Source organism: Pyrus communis, chromosome 1, assembly GCF_041283825.1.
Source record: "Pyrus communis isolate YQ-2024b chromosome 1, ASM4128382v1, whole genome shotgun sequence".
Taxonomy (NCBI): Eukaryota; Viridiplantae; Streptophyta; class Magnoliopsida; order Rosales; family Rosaceae; genus Pyrus; species Pyrus communis.
Window position 1 is genome coordinate 7,707,322 of NC_142565.1, and position 25,509 is coordinate 7,732,830.

General features: G+C 39.0%; 5 protein-coding genes and 1 pseudogene across 5 annotated transcripts; 4 read left to right on the forward strand and 2 right to left on the reverse strand.

Moving 5' to 3' along the window:
- Positions 1-1,678: 1,678 nt before the first annotated feature.
- LOC137720078 (dolichyl-diphosphooligosaccharide--protein glycosyltransferase subunit 1B) lies at positions 1,679-6,062 on the reverse strand. The gene is made up of 9 exons (XM_068459087.2): positions 5,813-6,062; positions 5,673-5,717; positions 4,275-4,906; positions 3,582-3,729; positions 3,151-3,330; positions 2,954-3,022; positions 2,677-2,766; positions 2,062-2,199; positions 1,679-1,967 (listed from the first exon to the last, which is right to left on the reverse strand). Exons 1-8 carry the CDS (start codon positions 5,930-5,932, stop codon positions 2,071-2,073), a joined length of 1,413 nt encoding a protein of 470 aa, XP_068315188.2. The 5' UTR covers positions 5,933-6,062; the 3' UTR covers positions 1,679-1,967; positions 2,062-2,070.
- Positions 6,063-7,445: 1,383 nt separating this feature from the next.
- Positions 7,446-11,364, forward strand: LOC137719738 (BTB/POZ domain-containing protein At5g03250). The gene is made up of 4 exons (XM_068458769.2): positions 7,446-7,630; positions 9,030-9,099; positions 9,332-10,555; positions 10,833-11,364. Exons 1-4 carry the CDS (start codon positions 7,572-7,574, stop codon positions 11,319-11,321), a joined length of 1,842 nt encoding a protein of 613 aa, XP_068314870.2. The 5' UTR covers positions 7,446-7,571; the 3' UTR covers positions 11,322-11,364.
- A 1,197-nt stretch (positions 11,365-12,561) lies between these two features.
- Positions 12,562-15,933, forward strand: LOC137721330 (BTB/POZ domain protein, putative (DUF177)). The gene is made up of 3 exons (XM_068460428.2): positions 12,562-12,691; positions 13,063-13,751; positions 15,457-15,933. Exons 2-3 carry the CDS (start codon positions 13,198-13,200, stop codon positions 15,863-15,865), a joined length of 963 nt encoding a protein of 320 aa, XP_068316529.2. The 5' UTR covers positions 12,562-12,691; positions 13,063-13,197; the 3' UTR covers positions 15,866-15,933.
- Positions 15,934-16,487: 554 nt separating this feature from the next.
- On the forward strand, positions 16,488-17,335 carry LOC137720979 (cytochrome C oxidase assembly protein). Its single transcript, XM_068460107.2, has 2 exons — positions 16,488-17,051; positions 17,150-17,335. The coding sequence occupies exons 1-2, from the start codon at positions 16,755-16,757 to the stop codon at positions 17,219-17,221; spliced, it is 369 nt and encodes a 122-aa protein (XP_068316208.2). The 5' UTR covers positions 16,488-16,754; the 3' UTR covers positions 17,222-17,335.
- Positions 17,336-17,972: 637 nt separating this feature from the next.
- LOC137719739 (uncharacterized) lies at positions 17,973-19,339 on the forward strand (annotated as a pseudogene).
- A 116-nt stretch (positions 19,340-19,455) lies between these two features.
- On the reverse strand, positions 19,456-23,863 carry LOC137720004 (E3 ubiquitin-protein ligase WAV3). The gene is made up of 2 exons (XM_068458994.2): positions 23,105-23,863; positions 19,456-21,772 (listed from the first exon to the last, which is right to left on the reverse strand). The coding sequence occupies exons 1-2, from the start codon at positions 23,333-23,335 to the stop codon at positions 19,841-19,843; spliced, it is 2,163 nt and encodes a 720-aa protein (XP_068315095.1). The 5' UTR covers positions 23,336-23,863; the 3' UTR covers positions 19,456-19,840.
- Positions 23,864-25,509: the final 1,646 nt, after the last annotated feature.

The window sequence follows — 25,509 nt, forward strand, 5'->3', positions numbered from 1 at the left end:
AGGTTTGGTAATTTCTGCTCTCACAGGACCTGAGTGTGAGTGTTTATAACAGGAAGAGACAATGAGAGGGAAGGAGGGAGAGACAAAGAAGAAAATGGATTTAGATAGCACGTTAAGTAGGACGCGACCTCGTTGTCTTTGTAGTCTTGTTATTCGATCGTTCCCTCTTAAGGTCTGTTGTCGGTGGGCTTGGTAGTCATTGAAATAGCCATCGCTGTTAGTTTCTAACATCCAAGATTTATCCGACCTCTCGCGGTGCATCATTGTCTGGCGTGACGGCAACAGGGGATCCTGGTGCCGCCTTTACGCTAGATGTCAATGCTACTTGATTTGTTGGTGTCTTTCCCATCGTTGATTTCTTCTTACTAACAGAACGTGCTTTGATTGTCATGAACTTCACAGTATTAATACTTGGTCTCATTAGGCGAGCCAAAATGTTGTCCTAGAAGTAGCAAAACCTACACGGAACGCATGCTGAAGTAATTAGGCGCTAACCACGTCCTTTAGTGGCTTGAATGTGGTGGAAAACGTTGTTAACTTCTAGATCACGTGACATTGGCTGATGAAGGAGCACTCTCAGCCTTGGGTTCTATAACCTAAAGACAAGGTTATGCAAATCACTGTGAAGTTCTGGATCTTGTGCACCATGTTCGACAAGATTGACCATATTGGTGAGAACATGGGTCCGCTTAATCGATATCAACTATAAGGACAAAGATACTCTAAGGAGATAAGTTTTTTATCGTAAAAATAGTTTGGTCTTATGCGTGTCGAACTCTAAATTGACTTGAGATTATACTATCATAAAACATTTCTTTGCTGAGAATGCTGATGAAGGGATCTCTTTCGACGAAAGAATCAAAGATTCTTCATCGGATAAGACTTGATAAATAGTCGGTCACATTTTTGGGAGAATCCCCGTATCCAATCGGGCAAAACTCCTAAGGAAAATTCTACAAATCTGGCCCTTTATCCAATCAGAAATTGTGCTGAGGGTTAGTGAAGCATTTAGTTTTCATAAAAAGTGTGAGAGGTTTCACATAAAGTATTGATTTGTGTGTTGAGTTGAAAAGGATATGTTGCAAATCTTCTTGTATTTGTAGGGACAATTTTTTTTTTATGCTCAGGTAATAGAGTTCTGATAATACTACATTTCCTCGCATTATCTGGATATTATTGGAATTATCCTCACCGATTCTCCCATCGAAACTCTGTCAATGGCAGGGCTTCCTTTCTTCGATATGAACTAAGATTCTGAATTTGGTGGCATCATGTGATGAATTCATGCCTTATCCAAAGACCAATCCTAATCCTTGGGTGATTAATTCAAACATTTTCAGAAACCCATCTTGATCCTTAGACAATCATACTTCGCCTAGGATTGGCAGTTACGGCCATGAAAAATTCTCTCATTTAAAGCCACGAGATATTTCTCTTTTTCCCTCAAGAAAGATTTGATCATTTCGAAGGGGGGAAAACACTTAAGAGGAAAGAGATTTTATCATGTTTTGTGTCAATTACACGACATCATGCATAAGTTTATTTCTACATGACACATGACGTCGTTTCATTGACAGTTCTGCATAAGTTGCTCTCCTTCTCAATGTGCTCTGTAACGAAAACACGCGAGAGACTGCAGCTTGGTAGTTCCATGTATCCACATTCCAGGCTATCAGGATGAGCTTCAAGTCTTATGTCAAGTTATCTAAAAAGGATATATAACAAAGTATTTTCGCCAACGAAGCACATATGAATCCTTGTGTATCTAAAACTACGTCATTGATATAACCCCGACTTTGGGAGAGGGAAGCTTACATCCAGCTATATAAAGTGAGAAGGTCAACGCGCAACAAAATAATCCTCATGGTAACCTACATTATATAAGGTAGTTTTAAATTATAGAACCCAAAGTGGCGCTGGCAACGTTCACGCTCAACAGTCCTGGCTCCTCTCCTCCACTTAACGATCTACAAGTCAACAGTTTCACCAGATAAGCTACAAAACATGGTTTTGAACAAATTATTTTCAGTAAGTGTGTCATTCCAGGTTGTAGAAACGTACCTTTGTGAATCAAGATGATTTGCATATGGAAAAATCTATGTGTAGGTAAGCTACACTAGCCATGAAAACGAAGAAAAACGTAGACACCAACATCAGTGGTTCTGCCAGCATAAAGATTGGGTTGAAGGTGTAGTAAACCTGCCAAATAAAGCAAAGGAGAGAGATAGGTTCAGCCGCTAATATACATATTATTTGAAGGTTGTGCACAGGATACGTGTATCATGTATGGGGACAAAACATAAGAATACGAACCTAGGAAATTCAATTCCGTCACAAGACAGTACTTCAATACTTATTTGATCAACCGATAGTATCATTTATGAACATTTCACAAGTGAACATATATATGCTAGGACCTATTCCATAACCTTGCAATGCGAAACTAAAATACATGCTAATCTTTGAGGCATATTTCTGTCATGGGATACTATTAGGTGAGCATAACTGATCCTAGATATGCTCCCACAAATGACACAGAATTTAAAGAAGCATAAGTTCTCCAAGTGGTAAGATAAACCTCATCAAATCTCATAGGCAACATGTGGGAGCAAAAATCTTAACTGTGGGGTTCAGAGTAGGGTAAAATCCAATCAATGTTAGTGATAGATTAGTCACCTGGAAATGAGAGTTGTGCTCTGGAACTACGTTCCTCTTTTCAAGAACCACCACTGTCCTTCCAGCAACATCAAGGTATGAATATTTGGTCTGCAGGTACAACAATGAAAATATATGCACAGTACCATTATATATATATATAAAATATTCTTGGCAATGATAAATAGAGTTAAGATTGCTTCTATGCACTTTACAATTAATCACATGTATAGAGAATGTTGAGAATTATCACACAAAGGTGTTTGTTCATATGAACAAAGCGCTACATTAAGTTTACCTCAAGATGTTGCTCAACAGAAAAAGGAACCACAGCAGAAGGATCTTTTGATCCCTCTGGTAGCACAACCTGAAATATAACAGTGCCTGAATCAGTAAATTAATATTCCCATGTCTAGGGGCAAACAAAATGAAGAAAGAGCCGACGGAACTGAAAAATATAGAAACATTGAAGCAAAAACATAGTACTAAACCCACTTTTACAGTTAACTTGTCTACCACCGTCTCAGTCAGAGGACAACCAAAAGTGAAATTGAGGTATCGCCTGCCATCAGGTGACTCAAAAAGGAAATCTTCCAATGGTAACCCATACCCAATCACAAATGTAGCTTTCCAACCTCCAAATAAAGGATAGCGTGGTTCAATTTCAAGATCCGACTGAAAAAAAAGTATTGAAAAAGTCATGATTAATAGAACCAAAATCAGAGTTGCCTATGCACAAAATGGATATTATTCTGCATTGTTTTTCCAAGTGAACTTCCCCGTCTATTTGCTATAATCTTGTTATTGTGTTTCCAATGCACAAATAAAGAGAGATTCTACGAAGATGGCAACAAGCAAGCAAAACATACGTACAAGGATAACTTCCTCAAATATATAAATGTTAAATTGCCAGGGAGAAAAGTTACCCTTAGATAATCTGTACGTAAATGCGATGATGAAATGTTCCCAATTTCATCCCGGTAGTAGACAGAATGGACCCTAGGAGGTAGTCTGGCTAGAAGATGTTTGAATGAAGAGACACCACCAGCATGTGGCCTAGATTGATATTCTACCCTGCCAAAATTAGGAAGCCTTGGAAGATTAATATTAAGAATGAAGCTGTCTTAACCTTGGTCAAGCATTACACAAAGTAATTGATATCTTTTGCATCATCCAACTCAACTGTGCAATGATAAGTCTTTAAAGTTCACCTTTTAAGTAGCTTATTCATAACTTTAAAACCATTCACATAGTGTTATGTCTTCCAGCAATTAAACGAGGATGATTTTCTAGTACGAGACTGGTTATCTAGTAAGAGGTCCATTTCGGTTTGTCTTAGGCCCCAAAAAGCTCAAGATCAACCTTGACCGTATATTGGAGACTCAGTTTTCTTTTAAGTAGGGTGTTTGTATTTATTTATATCAACGTTATATATAGATGCATATACTTGCAAAGACCAGGTTTTGCGACATCATCATATTATGAAGAAATATAAACATTTTATGATCAATTTATCCTACAAAAGTTTTACTGCATTCAATTTTATTGTATCAAACTCTTTTCACTGACTACAACCTTTTACTTTAAATACACAAGATAATACCAGCAGCAGAGGCTACCTCGAAAATATTCCTTTGTGTCGAGCACCAGCATGTGCCAACTTGTAATGCTCTGTGATCTGAAGATTGCCCCAGTGAGATACTTCGACTTCGCGTACAAGCTCCTCAACAACAGCAAAGGGATTATTATTCTCAAAATGAACAATTATTGGAGAATAAGAGTATGTTGGGCGATCCTTGTATGGCCCATACTTTATTTCGGAACCAGCACGGTTAGTGGACTCTACTCTTGTAAACGATTCCACCCTAGTACTAGGCGTTCTTATAAAAGTTGTCTGCTGCTTGATATAGTACGGAGACAATATGATTGCACTATCACGGTAGTGGACCAACTGAGACTCTGATTGGCTTATCTCCGCTGGGAAAGGCTCCAGAGAATGTGTCAATATGTAAAGCACCTCTAGTGTTGCAGTTTCACCAGCATTTAGTGGGTTGAGCAATGAGATAGTAAACGATTTAGCCCCATTTGGTGCATCAGGTAGCTCAGTGGGATTGACTTCCAGGGGCACATAACTTTTCTTTTTCTTTTTTCTAACAGTGATAGCTGCTTTGAGTGATGCTAGGTGATCAACCTGTGTAGGTGGAAAAGCAAGGAGTACTTCCGAAACAGGAGATGTACCAGTGTTTTCGACCTGAAAGACAACTCCATCAATTTAATAAACGATAAACATCCCAGTAGAGTATACTGAGAAATATTACTTTGAAAATGAGTAATCTTGCTTGATCATAGAGTATGCTTGCCTACAGTGTCATGTTGGTCATTGTTTCAATCATAGTGTCCGGCCTTTGCACAGCCAACTCGCAGGTCGCATGCCAATTTATAAAAACTAAAATTTCAAAAATCTCTGATATTGTGATTCTATTATCCACATTATGCCAGATTTGGGCCAAAAACGATGGAGTGGAGCATGACAACTTAAATCAAACCTTAATTTGTCAGGAAAACGAAGCTTCCTAAGACCATGGTTTATAAAACCACTACATCAAAAACTGAACCTAAGCTCAACTTTCAAATGACTAATGCCATTGCTATATTACTAACAAAGTACGATTGTCTATTGTACCATGATGTCGATCGTCGTAACAAGTGTAGCGTGCCAATTTGTAAATATGACAACCCATATTTCCAGTATTCAACATAAAAAGTAGTTCATTGATGCACATTATGCCAGATTTGGGCCGAAAACGATACGGTGTAGCATGAAAACTCAAATCAAAGACTGAACCTAACCTCAAGTATCCACATTCATGCCGAAAATGATAAACGAAAGACGTATGAAATCTCAAACCGTGATAAAGATTTAAAATTTATTCGCAACCCACCAAGGTTTTGAAATTTTTACAAAACTGGGTTCATTTTACTACACAGAAAATCCAACAAAACAGAAAAATCCGTACCTTTAACGTCAAGAAAACCTTCACAATATGAGAGGTCAAGTCAATCTGCAACACAATAAATTAATCAGATCAAACGTAATTAGATATAACCAAATCAAATTTGAGTATTGATGAATAGGAAATGGAAGGAAGAGGCTTACTCTGCGCTCTGCGCTGATGATCTGGAGATCCTGAGTGGAAGATGAATACGCGAGCAGGGAGAGATGGGAGAAGATCGACAAGGCTAGGACTAGTTGACCTAAGCTTCGCAGAACTTCCATGGCTTCCGGTGAAAGAGTGTGTGGTAGCTTAGCTTGACCTCCTGCGACGACTGATCTGGGAAAAGGCTTTAGCTGGGCTATTCCATGGTATTCAAGCTCTGACCTTTGTGCTTCATGGGTTTTGGGCTTAGAAGGACCTTCTTTCGGCTGGCTCATTTTTAATATATTTTTTTTGAGAATTTTAACGAAAAGTTCTCGGTATTGTTCATTTTACTGAAAAATTACATTTTTACTCTAAAAAATCAATCTTGGTACTATTCAATTACAACACTTTTTTGCCTTTTTCGTTAAAACTTAAAGTTTTAAAGTCATTTTCATTAGTTTTCTTTATATTTTTTTTATACAACTATAAATTTATATAAAAATATGAGAGAATAGATAAGTATTGAACTCTCGTAATCTATGAAATTTAAACATTGATATTAAGTACACATCTTATTTATTTGAGTACTTTGATTGAGACGAATAAGATTCCAAGTATGAAGAGAACATAATCGGTTTGTATCGAACAACGTTTCTTAATTCTTTTATCATCATATGTCACACAAAACATTATCTGTATACAAAGGACGATAATCTGTTACATAATTATGTGTCTATTTTCGTCAATATATATCACATGATATATGATTGTTTATATTATGAGTAATGACAAAATGTGTATTTATTTATATTATCATATATCACGTGATAACTTAAATTACAACACTTCCAATCTTACCCTTAATCAATTTATAACACTTCTAATCTTTGGGGTAACAGCATTACCTTATTCCATTATCTGAAATAATAAGAGTACAAAATAACTCTCATTGATATTTTTCTTTTGCATTCCCTTCCGTCTTTCTTTCCTCTTCTCTTGCGATGTTTTCTCCTCTCTTGCTTGAATGATTGTTTTATAGGCAAAGTGTCCTTCAAGTTACACTTTCTCTAACAATTTTATAAATGTATGGGCCGTCCACTCAAACCAAATAACAGATGGAAGACACATGACCATCCATATTTACCACACTTCCAATCTTTTGTATTTAATTTATTTTTATTTTTTGCCAAAAATTACACCGAAATCAAAACTTAAATTCTTGTTATATGCTAACTTGCTAACTCTAAATCTTATTTAGAGTTCTAAAAATGGATAACAACCGTAACCTTTTATAAAACAGTACACAAGGGAAAATAATTTTTATTTATTATTTGATGAACACAGTACAGTGTATGCACACAAGAGAATTTGAAGCAGTTTAGACAATATTTAATGACTTCAATAAAGTCGTACATTCCTATATACCACTGTTCCTCCAACGTTGGAAGTTACGAAAAAATATATAAAAAAAGGGTGATGTGTTCTTGAGAGTGATGCACCAAACACTGCCCTTTTCCCGTAACAGCAGCAACTGAACTGAACTCTCTCTCTCTTAGATTAGATCCTCCCCTTTGGACTCGGGACCATCTGCAGCGTGCCCTTCCCCCTAAAAGCTCAGAAAAATAAGATTTTAGAGAGAGAGAGAGAGAGAGAGAGAGAGAGTCTCACTGACGTTGTCATCATTGTTATCACATTTTTGTATGAGCCGCCTCGTTTGGTATGTCGGACTGTTTTGAGTGATATTAGAGAGAGAAGAGAGGGATTACTGAATCAGACATGGCGTGCGTGAAGCTGGGATCCAAATCTGAAGTCTTCTTCCTCGATGGCAAAACTTGGTACGTTCTTTTCTGGTCCTTCAGGGTTTTCGTTTGTTTCTGTATATTGCTACCACATTTCTTTTAACATGGTGATTTCAGACTGCTGGGTTTGGGTTTTTCATATATTCATATATACCACTGAAAATATTTCAATTTATGGTTTTTGGGATTTCTCATTCCCGTTAGTTTCTTGTAGAGAAATGATCAATTGGGTTTTGTTTCTTTTTGTCAATGATTTATGAATTAATCAAACGTTATGAGTTGAATTTCTGACTTATGCTAATACTGAGGATGATTAGTTAATGGTTAATTTCGTTTAGCAATACTCTTGATTTGCTAAGGTGCGTATTTTTTAATGTTTCATCGATCCCAGACTGTGGACTGTGAGCATCAGTGTGTGTGTGTGACTCTGCACACATTGTACGCGTAAATTGCGTGTTCTGATGCATTTACCTATGGTTAATCATAAGAATGTCTTCATTTTTTAGCTTTCTTGTAGTAATGCACCTTCCTTCCCTAATCTTTTCCCGGCATTGTCAAAAAACTTCTCTCCTTTGTGCATTGTTATTTTTCTGTCAAGTCACTCAAGGGATCTGTCATATGTAATCTGGGATCTGCGAAAACTTGTTTTCATGTGAAAATGTTAGAAGATTTACCAGTCGTTACTGGGTGAATTGATATGGTTTAAGCATATTGCACAACTTCAATGATACAAGGATTAGGAGAAGATGCATTAATTCAGTTCATAGAGAGATTTAGAAGCGTAAATTTTTTGCTTTATAAATTGTTGGTGTTTGGGAGAAAAGCAAAGCATGGAATCGGTCTTATGAACCGCGCAGAACTGTATAAATTTCCACATCAAAACTTCTATCATTGTGACTGGGAACTGTCTTTTTACAAGAAATGCTTTATGTACTTACTTTCATCTGTTTCAATCTTCTCTGAAAATTGTTGACTTAGGTAATATCAGAAAGTGTATGACTTAACCTTGCTAGTTTTTTGCCAATGCTTTCTCGCCAACGGTTTTTATGTGGTTTTGGACTGAAGTTGAACTTTTGTAATTCTTTTGTCACATAATTTTGTGCCCTCTGCTGTTAAAACTCCTTTGTCCTTGATCCTTTTGGGGTCACTGGCCTGGTTGCAACCTGTTGGCCGCTTTCGCTTCATGAAGTGATTGTTATATGTACATCTGCACATCCTAGTCGTCATTTTCTGTCGGATCCCTCAACGGATTTTTTTTGAAGATAAAAGATAAGTTTCAGATAGCAGTTGAGTTGAATGGTGCGATCGATGTACAATCTCCTCAGTTTAAAAAAGAAAACCTAACTAGTAATATGTACCAGTTATGCCTTTGTTAATCAATTCGACCTCTATGTCCTTGTCTTCTTTACCGGAGAATAAGTATTCTCTTTGGCAGGCTTTGCTCAACTGGACTCGCTAGTGACGTCGTAGTTGAAGTTGGAGAAACGTCTTTCCATCTCCACAAGGTGAACTTTACTTGGTCAAGCTTACAATTATGTTCTGCTTTCGTTTCTCGTTATGAACTCTACATAATGTATTAGTACTACGATTTTGTTTCGGAAATCAAAAGCCTATAGGCCTTGCATCTCAAAACTTTTGCAGATTTTATCAAATGTTTATATATGCAGTTTTGTGTTTTCTTTCACGCCTGTGCTCATGAGCTGTAATTTTTCTACCTTTGTTCGATATGTCCACCAGTTTCCACTGCTATCCAGAAGCGGATTACTAGACAACATTATTGGAGAACTTTCTAGCGAGGATGAGCAAAAAGGCATAGTGCAACTGCATGACATTCCAGGTGGAGCCAAAATTTTCTTGCTGGTAGCCAAATTTTGTTACGGTGTAAGAATAGAACTCAACGCATTGAATGTAGTCAGTGTGAGGTGCGCTGCTGAGTATCTTCGTATGAGTGAAGAATTCAGTGAGGGAAACCTCATCACACAAGCGGAGGATTTTCTAAACGAAATCTTCAGTAATTGGAGCGACTCAATTAAAGCACTCGAAACCTGCGAAGAGGTTTTGCCTCATGCAGAAGAGCTTCATCTTGTTTCGAGATGCATCAATTCATTGGCAATGAAAGCGAGTGCCGATCCAGGTTTATTCAGTTGGCCTGTGCCGGGAAAGGATGCCGTGCAGAGCTCAGAGGGTGTGGCGTTTTGGAATGGAATATACACGACAGCAAAGCCACACCTGGTCAGCGAAGATTGGTGGTATGAAGATGTCTCATTCCTGAAGTATCCATTTTTTAAGAGGCTGATTCGAGCGGTTGAAATAGGAGGCATGAAGCCAGAGAGGAAGGCTGGCTCAATAATGCACTATGCAAAGAGGCATCTTTCCTTGTTGGGCAGGCAATCAAGTTTCCATAATGGAAATCGTGTTGCCCCGTTATCAACTGTTCCTGCTGCATCTGATGGAGACCAAAGGACTCTCCTTGAGGAGATTGTGGGATTACTTCCTGATCAGAAGGGCGTTACGCCAACCAACTTCCTGCTTAGGCTTCTCCGAACATCTATGATTTTGCAAGCCAGTGCATCATGTCTCGAGAGCTTAGAGAAACGAGTTGGTGCTCAATTGGAACAAGCAGCTCTTGAAGATCTTCTGATACCAAACATGGGGTACTCAGTGGAGACCCTATATGATATTGACTGCATTCAGCGGATTCTTGACCACTTCATGCTCATGGACCGCGATTCAATTAATTATACTTCTAGCTCTATTGTTGATGAGGGCCAGCTGATCGGTGCTTCTCAACCGCTGACTGCAATAACCTCGGTGGCTAACCTGGTGGATGGATATCTTGCTGAAGTTGCACCTGATGTTAACTTGAAACTGCAGAAATTTCAGTCACTAGCTGCTGCTATCCCGGAATATGCCAGACCATTAGATGATGGAATTTATCGTGCTATCGATGTATACCTCAAGGTAAAGGTCCTCTAAATTCTGTTCATACTCAAGATTATTTCATAATTTAAAGGGCGCTAAAACGATCTTTTGGTTCCTGTAATTTTGCTATTGAAAAATACAGGAACGAAAGTGGAAACTTTGCGATACTACAGGGACTCGAAAACATGCTTCGCTTTTGAATATTGCATCCATTAAAAATGTTCATATTTCATTACTTCTTCAACATATATTTAATGACTGTTTGATAACCTTCTCTGACTTAGCATTCCAATGCTTACATTTTTCTCAAGTTCAGGCCCATCCTTGGCTGACAGACTCCGAGAAGGAACAAATCTGCCGGCTTATGAACTGCCAGAAGCTCTCATTGGAAGCCAGCACGCACGCAGCGCAAAATGAGAGGCTACCACTTCGCGTCATTGTCCAAGTTCTATTCTTCGAACAGCTTCGCCTGCGCACATCAATTGGCGGCTGGTTCTTTGCATCTGACAATCTCGAGAACTCACAAACCCAAAGCGGAAACCTTGCGCTTGCTCGAACTGAGGCACCTACTCGAGCTGGCACTACGCGTGATCATGTTGCAACAGTTGACATGAGAGAACGAGTTTCGGAGCTCGAGAAAGAGTGCTTGAGCATGAAGCAAGAGATTGGGAAGCTGGTGAAGACAAAGGGGAGTTGGAATACGTTCTTGAAGAGGTTTGGCTTGAGGCTCAAGTCAAAATCTAATGCAAAAAAAGCACCCAAACCCTGCAAACAAAAATATGAATATAATCGATTAAGAGATTGAGATTTTAAAAACGCGAATTTTAATGGAACTTGTTTATTCTGTCTTGTGGGATAATTTTATATTCATTTTTCTCTTATAATTTTTTCTCTAGTTAATTAATAATTAGTTTATCTTAGCACCCAGCAGTTATCTTTTTTTTTTTTTTTTTTTTTTTTTTTTTTTTTTAATTTTATTTTTTTAATTTTTTTTATTTTAGGAAACCTTAACCGCAGGTGGGAGGACATGGAAAATAACTGTTTGGCTCGAGTGTTCACAACAGTAATGCTCATCTAGGGTTTTCATTTTGAGAAGATGTGAGGTCATCTTTCATTTAACCCTCAGATTAAACGGATTATGGATTAATCAGTAACCTTATGTTATCCCTATTACACCCTAACAAAATAATAATCTTGATTAAAAAGAAAGTTCATGTGTGAAACTTCTCCGTCTTCTTCCCCTACCCGTCTCTCTCCCTCTCCTCTCCCCCTCCGTCTAAGCTTTTTGCGTGAGCAGCAGTGCAAATTGTTGAGATTAATGAGGTCATCTTTCCTTTCGATGTTGTAGAAAGTGGATCTTTTATTAGTAAACACAGGAATATTTTCTTGATTGGCCAATATTATTCTTAATCTTAATCTACTAATATCTACACTACTGCCCGTGCAAAAAGCTCAAACGGAGAGGGAGGCGCAGAGAGAGGGACTTTTTTTGGGTTGGGGGGGGGGGGGGGAAGAAAACGGAAGAGCTTCACGTGCGAACCTCTTTTTTAATCGAGATTATTATTTTGTTAGGAACTTAGTGTGTAACAAGAATCATTGATTAATGCATCATCAGATTAATTTAAGGGTTTAAAGAAAAGAGGACCTCACAGGTCCTCAAAATGATGACCTTAGATGAGCATTACTTGTATTCCCAGTCTATTACATTTTTAAGTTGGAATTTTATTTTACTTAGATTTGACCAATTTGTTAAAGCGGCGTGCCCGTAACTTATCAAATTTAAGTTCAAATCTTCTTTTATTTGGATCAAGAGTACTTTAAAAAAAATATTATTTTATCCAAAATATGATAAAATTCTTTTGATAGAAATTTGTGTTGATCTCTCAATTTTTCATTTTTCTAAGAAAAACACTTAAGAAAAGGTATATAAAAATTAAAAAAAAATTATGCTGGAGATTTTAAATTCGATTTCGCTAATTCAACATCGGATGTATAAAAGAATGGAGGTTGGTCGTTTCGGGGCCTAGTCAAACCAAGCTGCAACCCAAAACAAGAGTTGTGGGCCGAGAACAAATAAGGCCCATTTTCAGAATCTGAATAGATAAAGGTGGCAATCGCTCTCTGCAAAGAAGCAAAGCTTACATCTTCCACCTCTGTTCAACGTCGTTCGTCACTGTAAGCACCCTCACCCGCAATAAAGTTTAAATATTTACATAATTTTTTGGTTTTTATTTTTTATTTTTATATTTTTATTTCATGTGCTTCTTGTGCTTTATATATCAAATTTTGTCTGTTTTAATTTTTGGAAAATGTGTAACAAGATTGAGTTTCTTGAGCAATGAACATAAGGTGTTTGTTGAAATGCCCAGCTGAAATTTTCAGTGCGTTCTTTTTACATGTTGCGATTTTGCTAACTAAACTGTTTTCATTGTATTGTTTTCAGTATATGCTAAGTGGGTTTAATGTTTCGTGGGTTTATGCTAAACTTTGCAATCTGATATATCTAATTTTTCTTCTGGTCTGAACTATTTCTATCTTTCTTGCAGATATGGTTTCTTATTCACTTGTTGGGTTTCTGGTTTCGTCTTAAATTTACGAAAGATTCTTAATATCTAGCATTTCGCATTATGCTTCAAACCCTTTTGTAGTTGTTAGAAGCTTTGTTAGATTGTGAAGCTATAATGTCATTTGTAGTCACCTCATCCTCCATTGCCACCTCCTCGTACTTTAACCGCCATAGCGTTTCTAAATTAAAATCCTGTGAGAATACTACGAAACATTCATGTGTTCCGTTTGTTCATTGCAAAAGCCCATTTTGCATTACAGAAAATATGCGTACAACTTCTACAAGAAACCCAAATGGCATTTTGAGGTCCACTGTAATGAGCTGCACAAAGCCTGATTATCAGTCTTTTGCTGGAGAAGACGCGGTTTTTCTTGACTTGGGGGATAATGAAGACACAGAGTCGCCCTGGGAAGGGGCAGTAATTTACAAGAGAAACGCTTCGATATCACATGTTGAGTATTGCACAACGTTGGAGAGGCTTGGATTGGAGAACCTTTCAACAGAGGTCTCGAAATCTAGGGCTTCAGTTATGGGATTACGGGTCACCAAAGCTGTGAAGGATTATCCACAGGGCACACCAGTTCAGATCTCCATTGACATAACTAGGAAGAAGCAAAAACTGAGGCTTGATGGGATCATTAAAACTGTTATCACGCTGACTTGCAGCAGGTATTTTAATTTCTCATTTGGTTGATTCCTGTCATCCTGTGATGCCGATAATCGACACACTTTACTTCTCTTATTATGTTGTGTTGACATCAATGTTTTAAAGAACTCGCCTCGGGGCGCGCCTAGGGCGCCCTTGAGGCTGGGCGGAGAGGCAAACGCCTCAGTTTTGCTGGAGTAGGCGAAATGCTTCGCCGGAGACGCCGAGGCGGCGGAGGCGCGCCTCAAGGCGTCTGGAAGGCGTCTGGACGTTTTTTTTTTTTTTTTTTTTTTTTTTTTTAAACTATCCAAACCCAAAATGACGTCGTTTGGGTAAGGATTTTCAGTCTTCATCACCCACCATACCTTCGAATTCGACCCATTTTTCTGCCTCTGCCTTTTGCCTTCTGCGACTCTGCCTTGCTTCTTCTACTCCATTTTTTGCCTTCTGCGACTCTGCCTCTGCCTTGCCTTCTGCGACGCCGCCACGCCGCCATCACCCCGCCGCCGTCACCTCAGCGCCATCAGCCCAGCCCCAGCGCCGTCAGCAAGATCCCAAAGGTTAGGGTTTCTGAAATTAGGGATTTATTTTCTGGGGAAGGGGTTAATAGTTCTCTGGGGTTAATGGGAATTGGGGATTTAGTTTTCTAGCGAGGATCTTAAAGAAAAGTCCTCTGTAATAGTTTATAGTTCTCTGGGGCCGGTGTTTTCTGGGGAAGGCCGAAGCAAAATAGAAAACAGGGACAGAGAGAGAGAGACAGAGAGAGAGAGGAAGAAGCAGAATAGAAAACAGGGAATAGAAAACAGGGACAGAGCCCACGGTTTTATGTCTGTGGCTGCCAAACTGTTTTAAACTTATAGTCTTATACTCTTATAGTTATACCATAAACTTAATTTGAGTGATATTACCTTTGAATGATGAATTTAAATGATATTATCTTTTGAATGACTATGGATTTGAATGAAAAATTGAGAATGGATGTTTATTTTACATAGTATTATTTTTTATACAATTATATGTATAATATATAAAACATATATATAAAAAAAAAATTAAATCCTGTAAGGCTTCGCCTCACGCCTCACGCCTAGGCTAGGCTTCGCCTCGGACGCCTCGCCCACGCCTCACGCTTTTAATACATTGGTTGACATGCATTCATATTATTTTCACTTTTGAAATGTGTAAGTGTTCGAGTTTGCAATTTCACTGTTATTGTTGCTGTTTCCTGCGACTTTTATGTGTTATATAAAATTAGGATTAATTATGCATGAGTCTTCATTTGATGCTTGTGCATTGAATTAGTCTACCTGGCCTTAGAGACTAGGAAACGTGTCTGTCTGAAAATACAAGTTATGTTGGACCGCTTACCCCTCTAGTCTGCCAGATCAGCTCTAGACATATGGGTAGGTGCAAGATGCGAATAGTAAGGAGACATTCCACTGTTGGGAACCTGCCATTTTCCTAGGTGGGAAGCCTCTAAGCTTTCGATGAATCCCGAAGAGGGGAAACTTAAGATAAACCAGGAACTACCAAGAGATCCTGTTGAACTTCTATCTTTGCATTCACCTCTCTTGGCAATGAATACTGTTCTAGATTCTTAAACGTGGGACCGGTTCTATGTATTATTGCTCTTAAGTCGGCTGATGAAAACATTGATAAGGTTTCATACAATTTTTTCTGTATAATATGCTATTTTCTCTGAGTTAAGATTTGTTCATTATGTTGAAGGTGTGGAGAGCCAGCGGCTGAGTGCATTTTCTCCAACTTCGCCCTTCTCCTAACTGATGAACCCATTGAAGAACCTGATATCATCAATCTGGGAGTGATGTATGGGGACAATTCCAAAACTTACACCGAATTTGGTGACCAAGAGGAGGAAGATGATGAAGCTGCAATTGACTTCGAGGATCAGCTGTATTTTCGCCCCGATGAAAAAGAAATAGACATTTCAAAGCACATAAGAGACGCCGTGCATCTGGAGATTACAATCGCGGCATTATGTGATCCGAGTTGCAAGGGTTTGTGTCTCGGTTGTGGTAGGAATTTGAACACTAGCAGTTGTACTTGCAGTAAAAAGGAGGTAAAGAAGGGTCTTGGACCTCTTGGAAACTTGAAGAAGCAAATGCAGCAAAAATGACATATATATATATATATATATATATATATATTGATTTGTGAAAATGCAGCTAAATGTTTTTAGTTCAAGCACATCGTGAATACTTTGTTTCTTAAAACTGAGAATTACTACAAAATTAGGGCTCATCACGTAGTTAATCAATCCATAATCTAAAAAACTACAATGTGCTTGACCACTTGACCTACAAGTCATTGCAACATCGTTTATGAGACGAGCGCAAAATTGGCATGAAAAAATGGTAGAGATGAGATATGAAATGCCGACGTGTAAATATCAAAAATCAATCATTTGTTACAACGTGGGAAAATAGAAACTCATTGCGACGAGAAAGATTTATATGAAATGAGTTAAGCATCATCGTGATGTCCTAATCTAATAATATAATGTCATGTGTAAGTTTTTCTCCACATAACGTTATATTATTAGGCCAGGACACAAATATTGATAAGCTCGTTCCATGTAAGTTTTTATACAAGTGATAGGTTTCCGATATCTGTCTCTTACTTAACTCCTACATAACGGTGTTGAGGATCAATGCAATAAAAAAAAAAAAGTGGAAAAAAAATTAAAAGCAAAACACCGTTATGAAAGTGTTAAGGTTCCGTTTCTAGCAAAGCGGAAACACCGAGCGGCAATCGAAGCCTTCCCGCAGGCCCGTTACTCAACCCCCCCCTCAGCCACTCAGCGATTCATACCTCAGCCACCCCACACCTGTGGGCGGCCATTGCACTCCTTGTCGCCGGAAAATATCCTTCTCTTTATCTCTTTCTTTCTCTGTTGGCTTGACTCTTTCTTCCCCTCCTCATCCGACTAGAGAGAGAACAAAACCCTAAATTCCCAAATTTGATTCAGTTCGTTTCCAATTCAATTAGCAGTGGTTTGGGGCCAGATGAACACGGCGATGACAAGCGTCAGCAGAACAAAAGCCGGCGCGGCTGCGATTAAATCATCGACGTACAAGCGATGGGGGCGGAGACATCCGTTTATCCGATACGGCCTTCCGATGATCTCGCTCACCGTGTGCGGCGCGGTGGGGCTCGGTCACATGATACAAGGAAGCAAGGACATCGCGAAGGTGAAGGACGATCAGGAGTGGGAGATCATCGAGACCCGAAAAGCACTTTCCAGAACGGGGCCCGTCGACGCCTACAAGCCGAAGAAGACATCGCTCGAGGAAGAGCTCAAGGTACAAGCTTTGCAACAAGCCAAAAGCCATAAGCACTTAGAAAGTGCTTTTGGGAGCTTTTTGATTGATTTTGGCACTTACCCAATTCGATTTTGCAGGTTTTGCAGCAGAAGGTGGACATTAACAAGTACGATTACAAGCCGATTCCTCGCCCAAGTGAAGGCAAATGATACCTCGGCCTCAATGCAATGTATTAACTTGTGGTTTTGTTTTGTTTATGTGTTTGGAAAGAATTTGTTCAAGTTTTTCCGCTAAATCAATAAGCAATTAACAGTTTAACACCATGTTTGATGCTTCGTTCTCTCAAGTGCACTGCATCTTTTTTTCTTTGGTATTCGGACTCCTCGTTTAGCCATTTGCACGCCAAATTGAATATTTTATGATTTTTCCATAAACTTTTCAAGTGGTACATCCTCTCCGGCGCGGTACCATAGCCTGAAAGTAATATTTTGCTACCCAACTGGCTAATCACCCACGGAGATATGAAGCAAATTATATATCTAACCTCAGTAAACCAAAAGCACGAGGCGGTCGAGCAGGCGGTCTTGTGTCCGGTGGGATGGGGTTGTGTCTATAGGTTGGACTGGTATCGTGGTTCCGCTTGAAAGAAAGAAAAACAGCAGAAACTCTATTGCCTTGCGTTCCCAGCTTCACACTCTGTCACTCCCTTTCTGTTTTTAATTCCCTCTGGATGTAGGGTTTTAATTGTTGTTAAGGATTTGTATTACTCTAGGTCGTATATATAAATTGTAATCATCCTTCTCTTTAAGCATTGCTTTCGGTTTCAATTCCGGATATCTTCTTTTTCTTCTCTTCCGTTTATTCAAACGTCGATCCATCGATCCATCACGTAATTGTTGGCTTTACTCTATTTCCATCTGAATTTTAATTTTGTCCGTAGGTTGTTCTCTTTTTGCTCTATCTAGATATTCTGCAGAGATTGTTATTCTGTCTGGTTTACGAATTTTTGTTACCTGTTTCGCGGTATAATTGTCTTGTTTTCGTGCGGGATTGAGAAATTTGGCTCCAACATTGCTTGGTAGGAGTTGAAAGAGTGAAGAATATAGAATGTCTGTGACAGCAGGTGTTAGTGATACTGTGATTGCAGTAAGGGATAAGCTCAGAGGTAAAATTGGGCAAAGAAAGTTACAAGGTATTGGCCCGGAAAAGCTCCCGAGTGGGCACATGCTGCTGACGAAGATGGGGATATTAGGATGTTCAAGGCAGCAGAATCTCCCACTCAGGGTTCTCATTCTTACAATGTTAGGAAAGATGATCGTAGGCTGCGTCGTTGGGTTGAAAGCAGGACAGATAACCGTGAGGATGTTAGAGCTGACCATAGGCGTTTCCGGCAAGCTGAGATTGCTGCGACAACTGAAGAGGAAGCCATGACGCACCAAGGTTGGAAGCGGAGAAAAAGGATGCAGATGCCAAGGAGGAAAGAAGACAAAGGATTAAGGAGAAGATGTCGCTTCAAAGGGAGCAAGAAGATGAAGCTCCACTGCTTCCGTCAGAAGACGAGGAAGAGGAGGAGAAATCTGAGTATGATACTGAATCGGAAGAAGAGCTTAGTGTCATGTTGATGGTGAAGCCGTTGTTTGTTCCCAAAGTTGGGGAGACATACTATTGCTGAGCGTGTGCAACTTGAAGCCGAAGAATGGGCCCTTGAGGAGCCAAGGAAAAAGAAATTGGAGGAAAGGAAGAGAAAGACAAAGCAGATTGTGGTTGAGGAGATCTGGAAGGATAAAGGTTTGGATCAGGAAGCAAACATTGTTGCTGGCATTGATAGTGATGATGAAGTAAACGAGGCAGAGGAGTATGAAGCTTGGAAGGCAAGAGAGATTGTCCGGATCAAGAGTGACAGGGAGGACCGGGAAGCGATGTTGAAGGAGGAGGAGACTGAAAAGGTCAGAAACATGACGGAAGAAGAGAGGAGCGAGTGGGAGAGGACGAACCTGAAACCTGCACCACAACCAAAGCAGAAGTGGATGTTCATGCAGAAATATTACCACAAAGGTGCTTTCTTCCAGTCGGAAGCTGACGGCTACGCTACAAAGGCGGGAACAGACGGCATCTACGCACGCCATTATTCTGCCCCAACTGGAGAAGCTAAGATGGACATAAATTGCCCAAAGTCATTAAAACACTGTAAATGTCGAGAATCAAGAGGGTTAACATTGTTTACTCGAAAGAAGTATTGATAACCAAGAAAGCCCTTGTAACTTCATTCACTTGTAAGTGTCTGAAGTTCGAATCTCGTGAATGGTAATTGATGAGTTCAATACTAATTTATTCTCTCATACAGCCAATTTTCCATGGATGTGGCGTTATGTTGATGAACATCTCACATTCTTTCGTCAAGTAAATACGTAGATCGAAAACACAAAACAAAATTACTCATGCATTGAACAAAACTTTGTCAAATGAATTGAGAGGAGGGTAATTACATACCATTTTTGACAATTACATACTTTTTGCCCCTTCTCTCATAGAGAAGAAAACCATTTGCTTTATGTACACCACCCAACAAAAAACACAAGAAATACATGATCTTATAAACCCTAAACCCTACTCTTCCAGTCTCCCTTCTCTTCTTTCCTTCCCAATTATACCTTTTTCACCATCTCCTCGTTTTTCTTTTTCCGTTTTTTATTGATTTACATATAGAAGGCAGGCCGCGGGAGGCCAAATCACATCCAAAAAAACCTCTCCTTGTATCTTCAATTTATCTCCCTCTCCCCAATAAAAATTGAATGACAAAAGGATGAGCACACAGCAACCTTCTATGATTACCTCGGCTTTGGTTGTGAATAAAATGGTCGGACAAGCCGCTGGGCTGATGGACTACCCAACAACATAGCTTGAGATCGAGTAAGCATCTCAACCATTGATGGGGTTTGATAGGCCTGAACAAGACTTGAACCATCGGTGGAGTCACCTCTTGCTGTCGCTCGTTGCCATGAGTGTGAGCTCAATCCTGAAAGGATGTATGCTCTGCCAGATGCCTCGTACACATGCCTGCTTGCCATCCTCTCTTGCATTTCCTTGAGCTCAGCATCCAATGCTACACACAGGCGGTCCTGGGATTTTGCTGACACGGTCTCTGACAATACCCTTCGACAATTTTCAAGGGTTGAAACTGCACCGGTTAAGTCTCCCAGCTCAGCCGCTCCTCGTGCTTGAGCCATTGCCTCGGCTGCCTGGAGCCTATTACGTTGCCTGTCCACTTCTATTGACACTACTGCTTGCTGAGCTACATCGGGTCTCTCAATTCTAACTTCTTCACTTTCTATTGTTGCCGTTTCTTTATTCAAGGGATCCTTGTAAATGCATCTCACCTTTATCAACGATGTGAGATTGCTACAAGACTCTGTTGGGACATTAACTGAAACCAGAAAATCCCTCTCTTCATCGGCATACATATCTCCAACATCAATAACCCCCTTCCGTCCATCACCCATCACACGACTTGGGTAGCTTCCTGCTTTTACTGAACCAAGGCGGAGACTTGTGTTCACACACTCAACTACCACCTGCAGCTCTTGCACCACGACACTCAAAAGCCCACCAATGCATTGTGCAAATGCATCCTGGATTACAGCTTCTGTCTCAATGAAAGAAAATGTTCCCCCAGATATCTCTGAAATCGAGTGCATCGATGATGCATCATGATCTGCACCGAATCCAAATGCATGCACTGGAATCTGGAAGCCTGTATTGTCACTGGGATGAATAGACAAAGGGAGGAGCAACTGATAATTTGGCTGAGATTGGTTAGGCCCAGAGCCACTGACAGTATAAGTGTCCTGCCCATCCGACAACAGTATTATACTGGCAACAGGATTCTTTCCCCTTCGATCTTCCAATACCTTGCCACCTTTTCTTAAGCCCTCAGCAATGTTGGTCCCACCATTTGCAACCAGAGAGTTAACAGCTTGCAGTGCCTGCTGGCGTCCAGTGTCAGTCATTCGGCGGAGGGGAAAGAGGCGACGTGCTGTTGAAGAGAATGCAATAACTGAGAGTCTGTCGTTGGAGCCAAGATTCTGTATTACGAACCCCATAGCCCGTTTTAGTAATGCAAGCTTGGTTCCTGCCATGCTACCACTGGTGTCGAGCACTGTGACTAGGTCTACTGGAGCACGATGATTGTGTGAAAACTGAGGCAAACTGGAAAGATTTATGCTAGGATTTTGCCTTGTAACTGAAGTAGCAGCTTTCAGATGCACCAAAACAGTAAAATTGTCGTGAGAATTGGATTTTGAAACAGCTGTCACCTCTGGGAATGTTTTGATCTCTACCGTCCTAACAAAATTGTCGTCTCCACCATTTTTATTGCAAGAGCTTCTCTCATCAAACACAGGTTGGTGATCTAAGGTTTCATCATCATTAAATACACCCGGCTCGTGTGCCTGATACAGTGGCACGATGTGCCGCCGGCTCAAGTCTCTTCGAGGAGGAGGTAGTCGGCGAACCACAGTCATTAAAGCATCATTTTGGGGCCAACCTACCGGACCAATAGCTGCCCTTCCAGGAGGAGGATCCAGACTAGGACCCTGTACTGGGATTTCTTTCCACTTGGCCCTACAAACTGGGCAAATTTGATTGCCATGTTTCACGTTCGATGTGATGCAATGAAAATGAAAAGAATGTGAGCATTCCGCAGTGAAAAGAGCATGGCCACCTCCTTGTTTCATCTTGGTTAAGCATATCGAACACGTTTGCTGAAAACATAAAACAAGTGTAAGAAAGAAAGCATAAATAAGCCATATCCATCCAACGATACAAATTATCGCACACAGGCATCATGGAAATTAAAACTTTTAAACAATCTCAAAGAAAATATCATATATCAACACAGCGTGACGATTCTAATACATTGAGCAATTCAATAGCAACGTGCTAAGTACAAAAACAACTGTGATACTAAAAGTAGTCATGCCAACAAAAGGAAGGAGGAATTTTTGTGTGGTAAGAGATGCCTTTAAAACATAGGGTAGGCATCTGTGTGGTAAGAGATGCCTTTAAACATAGGGTAGGCAAAGCGAGATGCCTTTAAACATAGGGGAGGCAAGGCGAGTAGAATTATCACAAACAGACAAATAAAAGAGAGTGATAGATCTACTGGTAAGATGATAAAAGTCAAGGTTAGGTATCCAAGCTTAGATCTACATGTAAGGGGCATATTAGGAAAAGGATAAAAAATCTATCATGGAACCCAATGTAAAGATAACTAAACCTAAAAATTTGCCCTATTTTTTATGGTGCTCCGGAGTATCCTATAATTCGGGGTTTTTAACCGTTGGATCAAACCAGAGCTCTGAAAGGAGCCAGAGAAACCAACAAAAGGGAAATTATAAGATGCTTTATGGGACTACTTTCCCCTCTCTTTTTTTAACTTGCTTGATGAAATTTACTGCCAGAAAGCTTGCAGATGATGAGTCAACAGATAAGGGCAGCAAATGTTTTCCTTTTTCTTTTACCCTCCATGGGAAGGAGGAAAAGGAAAGGTTTTTACCATTTAGGCAAACAAGAATGGTCCTGAATGGTCCTGAAAGTGACTTGTGCATTAAAATTTAACCCCACATCCTCAAACACAGGAAAACAACATAACATTAAAATTCACATTCAATGATTTATTTGTCTCCTCAAAATCTGCTAAATGTGTTCTTCTCAAAGACCTGATGTCTTTTGAGGCCAAGAGAATTGAGACCTGATCTGTGAATGCTCATGTAGTAAGTAATATATATCAAACATTAGTTTAGGACCAAACTATAAATTAAATTTCAAGTCACAGCACAAAAGTCAATTAAGCAAAATTGACACAGAAAAATAATATTAAAGTAACAAAAAAAGAGTTAATTAAGCACCATATAGTATGTTAAACTACCATAGCAAAATTATTAACCATTTTGGTTAGCTGAGCTAAAATTTCTAAACCAAACACAAAGAATCCACAGAAACTTCATTTTCTCAGCATCCAAACAGAATAAATTAAAACTGATAAGAACCCATCAGTTATAAACTCAAACAAAGGAGGAAAATCAAAGACAAACCTTTGAGGATTTGCTTCCACTTCTGGAGAGCTTCAAACCATGAGAGGATGGGGTTGGAGTGGTGGGCCTGGAGGAGCCATTGGCCCAATTGGCAGGTGAAAGCAGGGCTGCATCAGACAGTCTCTCAGCCGAGTCCACAGAGGAGGGAGATGAATCCTCTAGTGTTTTGGGAAGATACACACACAGATTCAGCCCCAGTGCAAGCTTTGCTTTCCTCCATTTGCTCCCCATTTTTTAACTTGAAATGTTTCAAAGATTAAAACCCAGAACCAAAAATCTGTGCTTTTAGCTGAGGCTCAAAGATATTTAAGAGAAAGCACAAAAACGACTGAAAATTTAAGCAAAACTCACAAACCCCAGATCTCAAAATGCTTAAATTAAGCTGCTTTTTTGGTCTTTTCTCCAGCTGGGAGAGAGTTCTTGGAATGAGAGAGAGGTAGTGGGCTTTAACAAAAGTTGAAATGGAACACGAAAACCGAGAGAGAGACTAGAGAGAGAGAGAGAGAGAGAGAGAGAGGTAGGTTTAATGGAGGTGTTTAGAGGGAAAACTAGAAGAAAAGGAAAGTTGGGGTTGAATTATATTTGCAGAAAAGTGAAGCTAAATGTCAAAACAGAGCAACTGAGTCTTAGTTGTACTAGTCTTCTTCTTGTTGGTGTCCGTGGCCGCCATGAGAGAGAGAGAGAGAGTGATTGTGCTTGCTCTTGGTGTGTGGGTTTATTGAGAAGATGTTGACCTTGGTTTGGTACTTTGGTGGGTTGAAGTAGTAAATAAGCTTAAGCTGTAGAGAACGGTAAAAGGCATAGGAGTTAAAAGCGCTTAATTGTAAAAGCACGTTTTGATTGAATAGGGCAAAGTTGGGTGCGCCTTTGTATTATCTCTCACTTTATTTTTCAACGAATTATCATTTATTGAACCACAACTTTTCTTTTTCTCTTTTTTTCCTTTTCTTTTTTCTCATTTACAACCATGTCTTCTATTTTCCACTGCATAACAAGAAAAAAAAGGGAACTTTCTATAAAAAAATTATCATCTCATATTTTTAGCACAATATTTTATAACATTGACATGAAAATTAACTTTAAAGTGTGAGATGATAAGGAATCCATAGAGATTCCCAATTTAATAGATTCCATTTTAGCATTTCTCTAGCTTAAAAGTCCTAACGTATGTATTTACTTGACTAGAAGGGTAACTTGGAAAATTAAATGTTGTATCTTTAGTCAACTTTAATATTATATTTGGAGGAGGAAAATAAACTTGAAATTTGGACAAAAATAAGAATTTATAGATTTACACGCATTAATTTTCGTGTTTGAATTCATAAACAAAGAAATTTAGAATTTTTGCGTGAAAAAAAATTTGGAATTTGGGACCTCAAATTCCCAAATTTAAATTCTTTGTAAATATGTGTAATTTTCAAATTTCTATAAGTGAGAGTTAAAAAAATAATAATAAATAATATAAAAAAAACTCGACCATGAGTGGCCACCACCTAACACCACCACAACGGCTGCCACAATCACCACATGTCGTTGTGGCCCCTGCAGTTGCCACCACCTCCACCCACTGCCATCACTGCCGCCACCACCACCACCATCATCCATGTTGTCGACGCCACTACTAGCTACCACATTTCATAACTATTATCTTTGATTTATATTTAATTAATGACTCTATACACACAATAAGGTATGTATTCAAATTTAATTGTTCTTTAGGTTAATCAAACAATAAAATTCACAAATTCTAGAAAATAAAATTCTATCATTTCTATTTCTGTCATTTTGAAATTCCTTAGTAATCTCAAATTTTCATTCACAAACTTTGTCTTTTATTAAAAACAAAGAATTCATTTTTATTTTTTTTTGGGGTAAAATAAAATGATGGTTCCTGAAAAAGAGAAATATATTTCACGGTAAAAAATTGCCTCTTATATTTCGTAAAAGAATTAACTTATACGTCTTTATATAGAATAACCTTTGAAACCTGAAAACTCTAACTAATTTCATGACTAGCCCCCCAAAAAAAAAAAAATTGTCTACCCACCATAACCATGTTTTTTTTTTTTCTCAACATTTATAAATATGTTTTTATATCTCTGTGTTTTGTTTGAATTTTTTTTTTTTTTTTTTTTTTTTGAACAATCGATATTATCTACATTAAGGGGGTAGAAGGTGAGATTAGCTTCACAATGGATTAGCAATAATGTGGTTCAAATTCGTTTTTGGGGAGGATCGAACCTAAGACCTTTCACTTACAAGTGAAGAGAAATACCACTAGACCATAGTATTAAGTGACATATTTTGTTTGAATTGTGTTTTCAACACACACACACACACACAAAATTCTCGATGCCTAAGTCCTAAAACTATTGTGTTACCTTATTTAGCAAAGGTTTTTATCA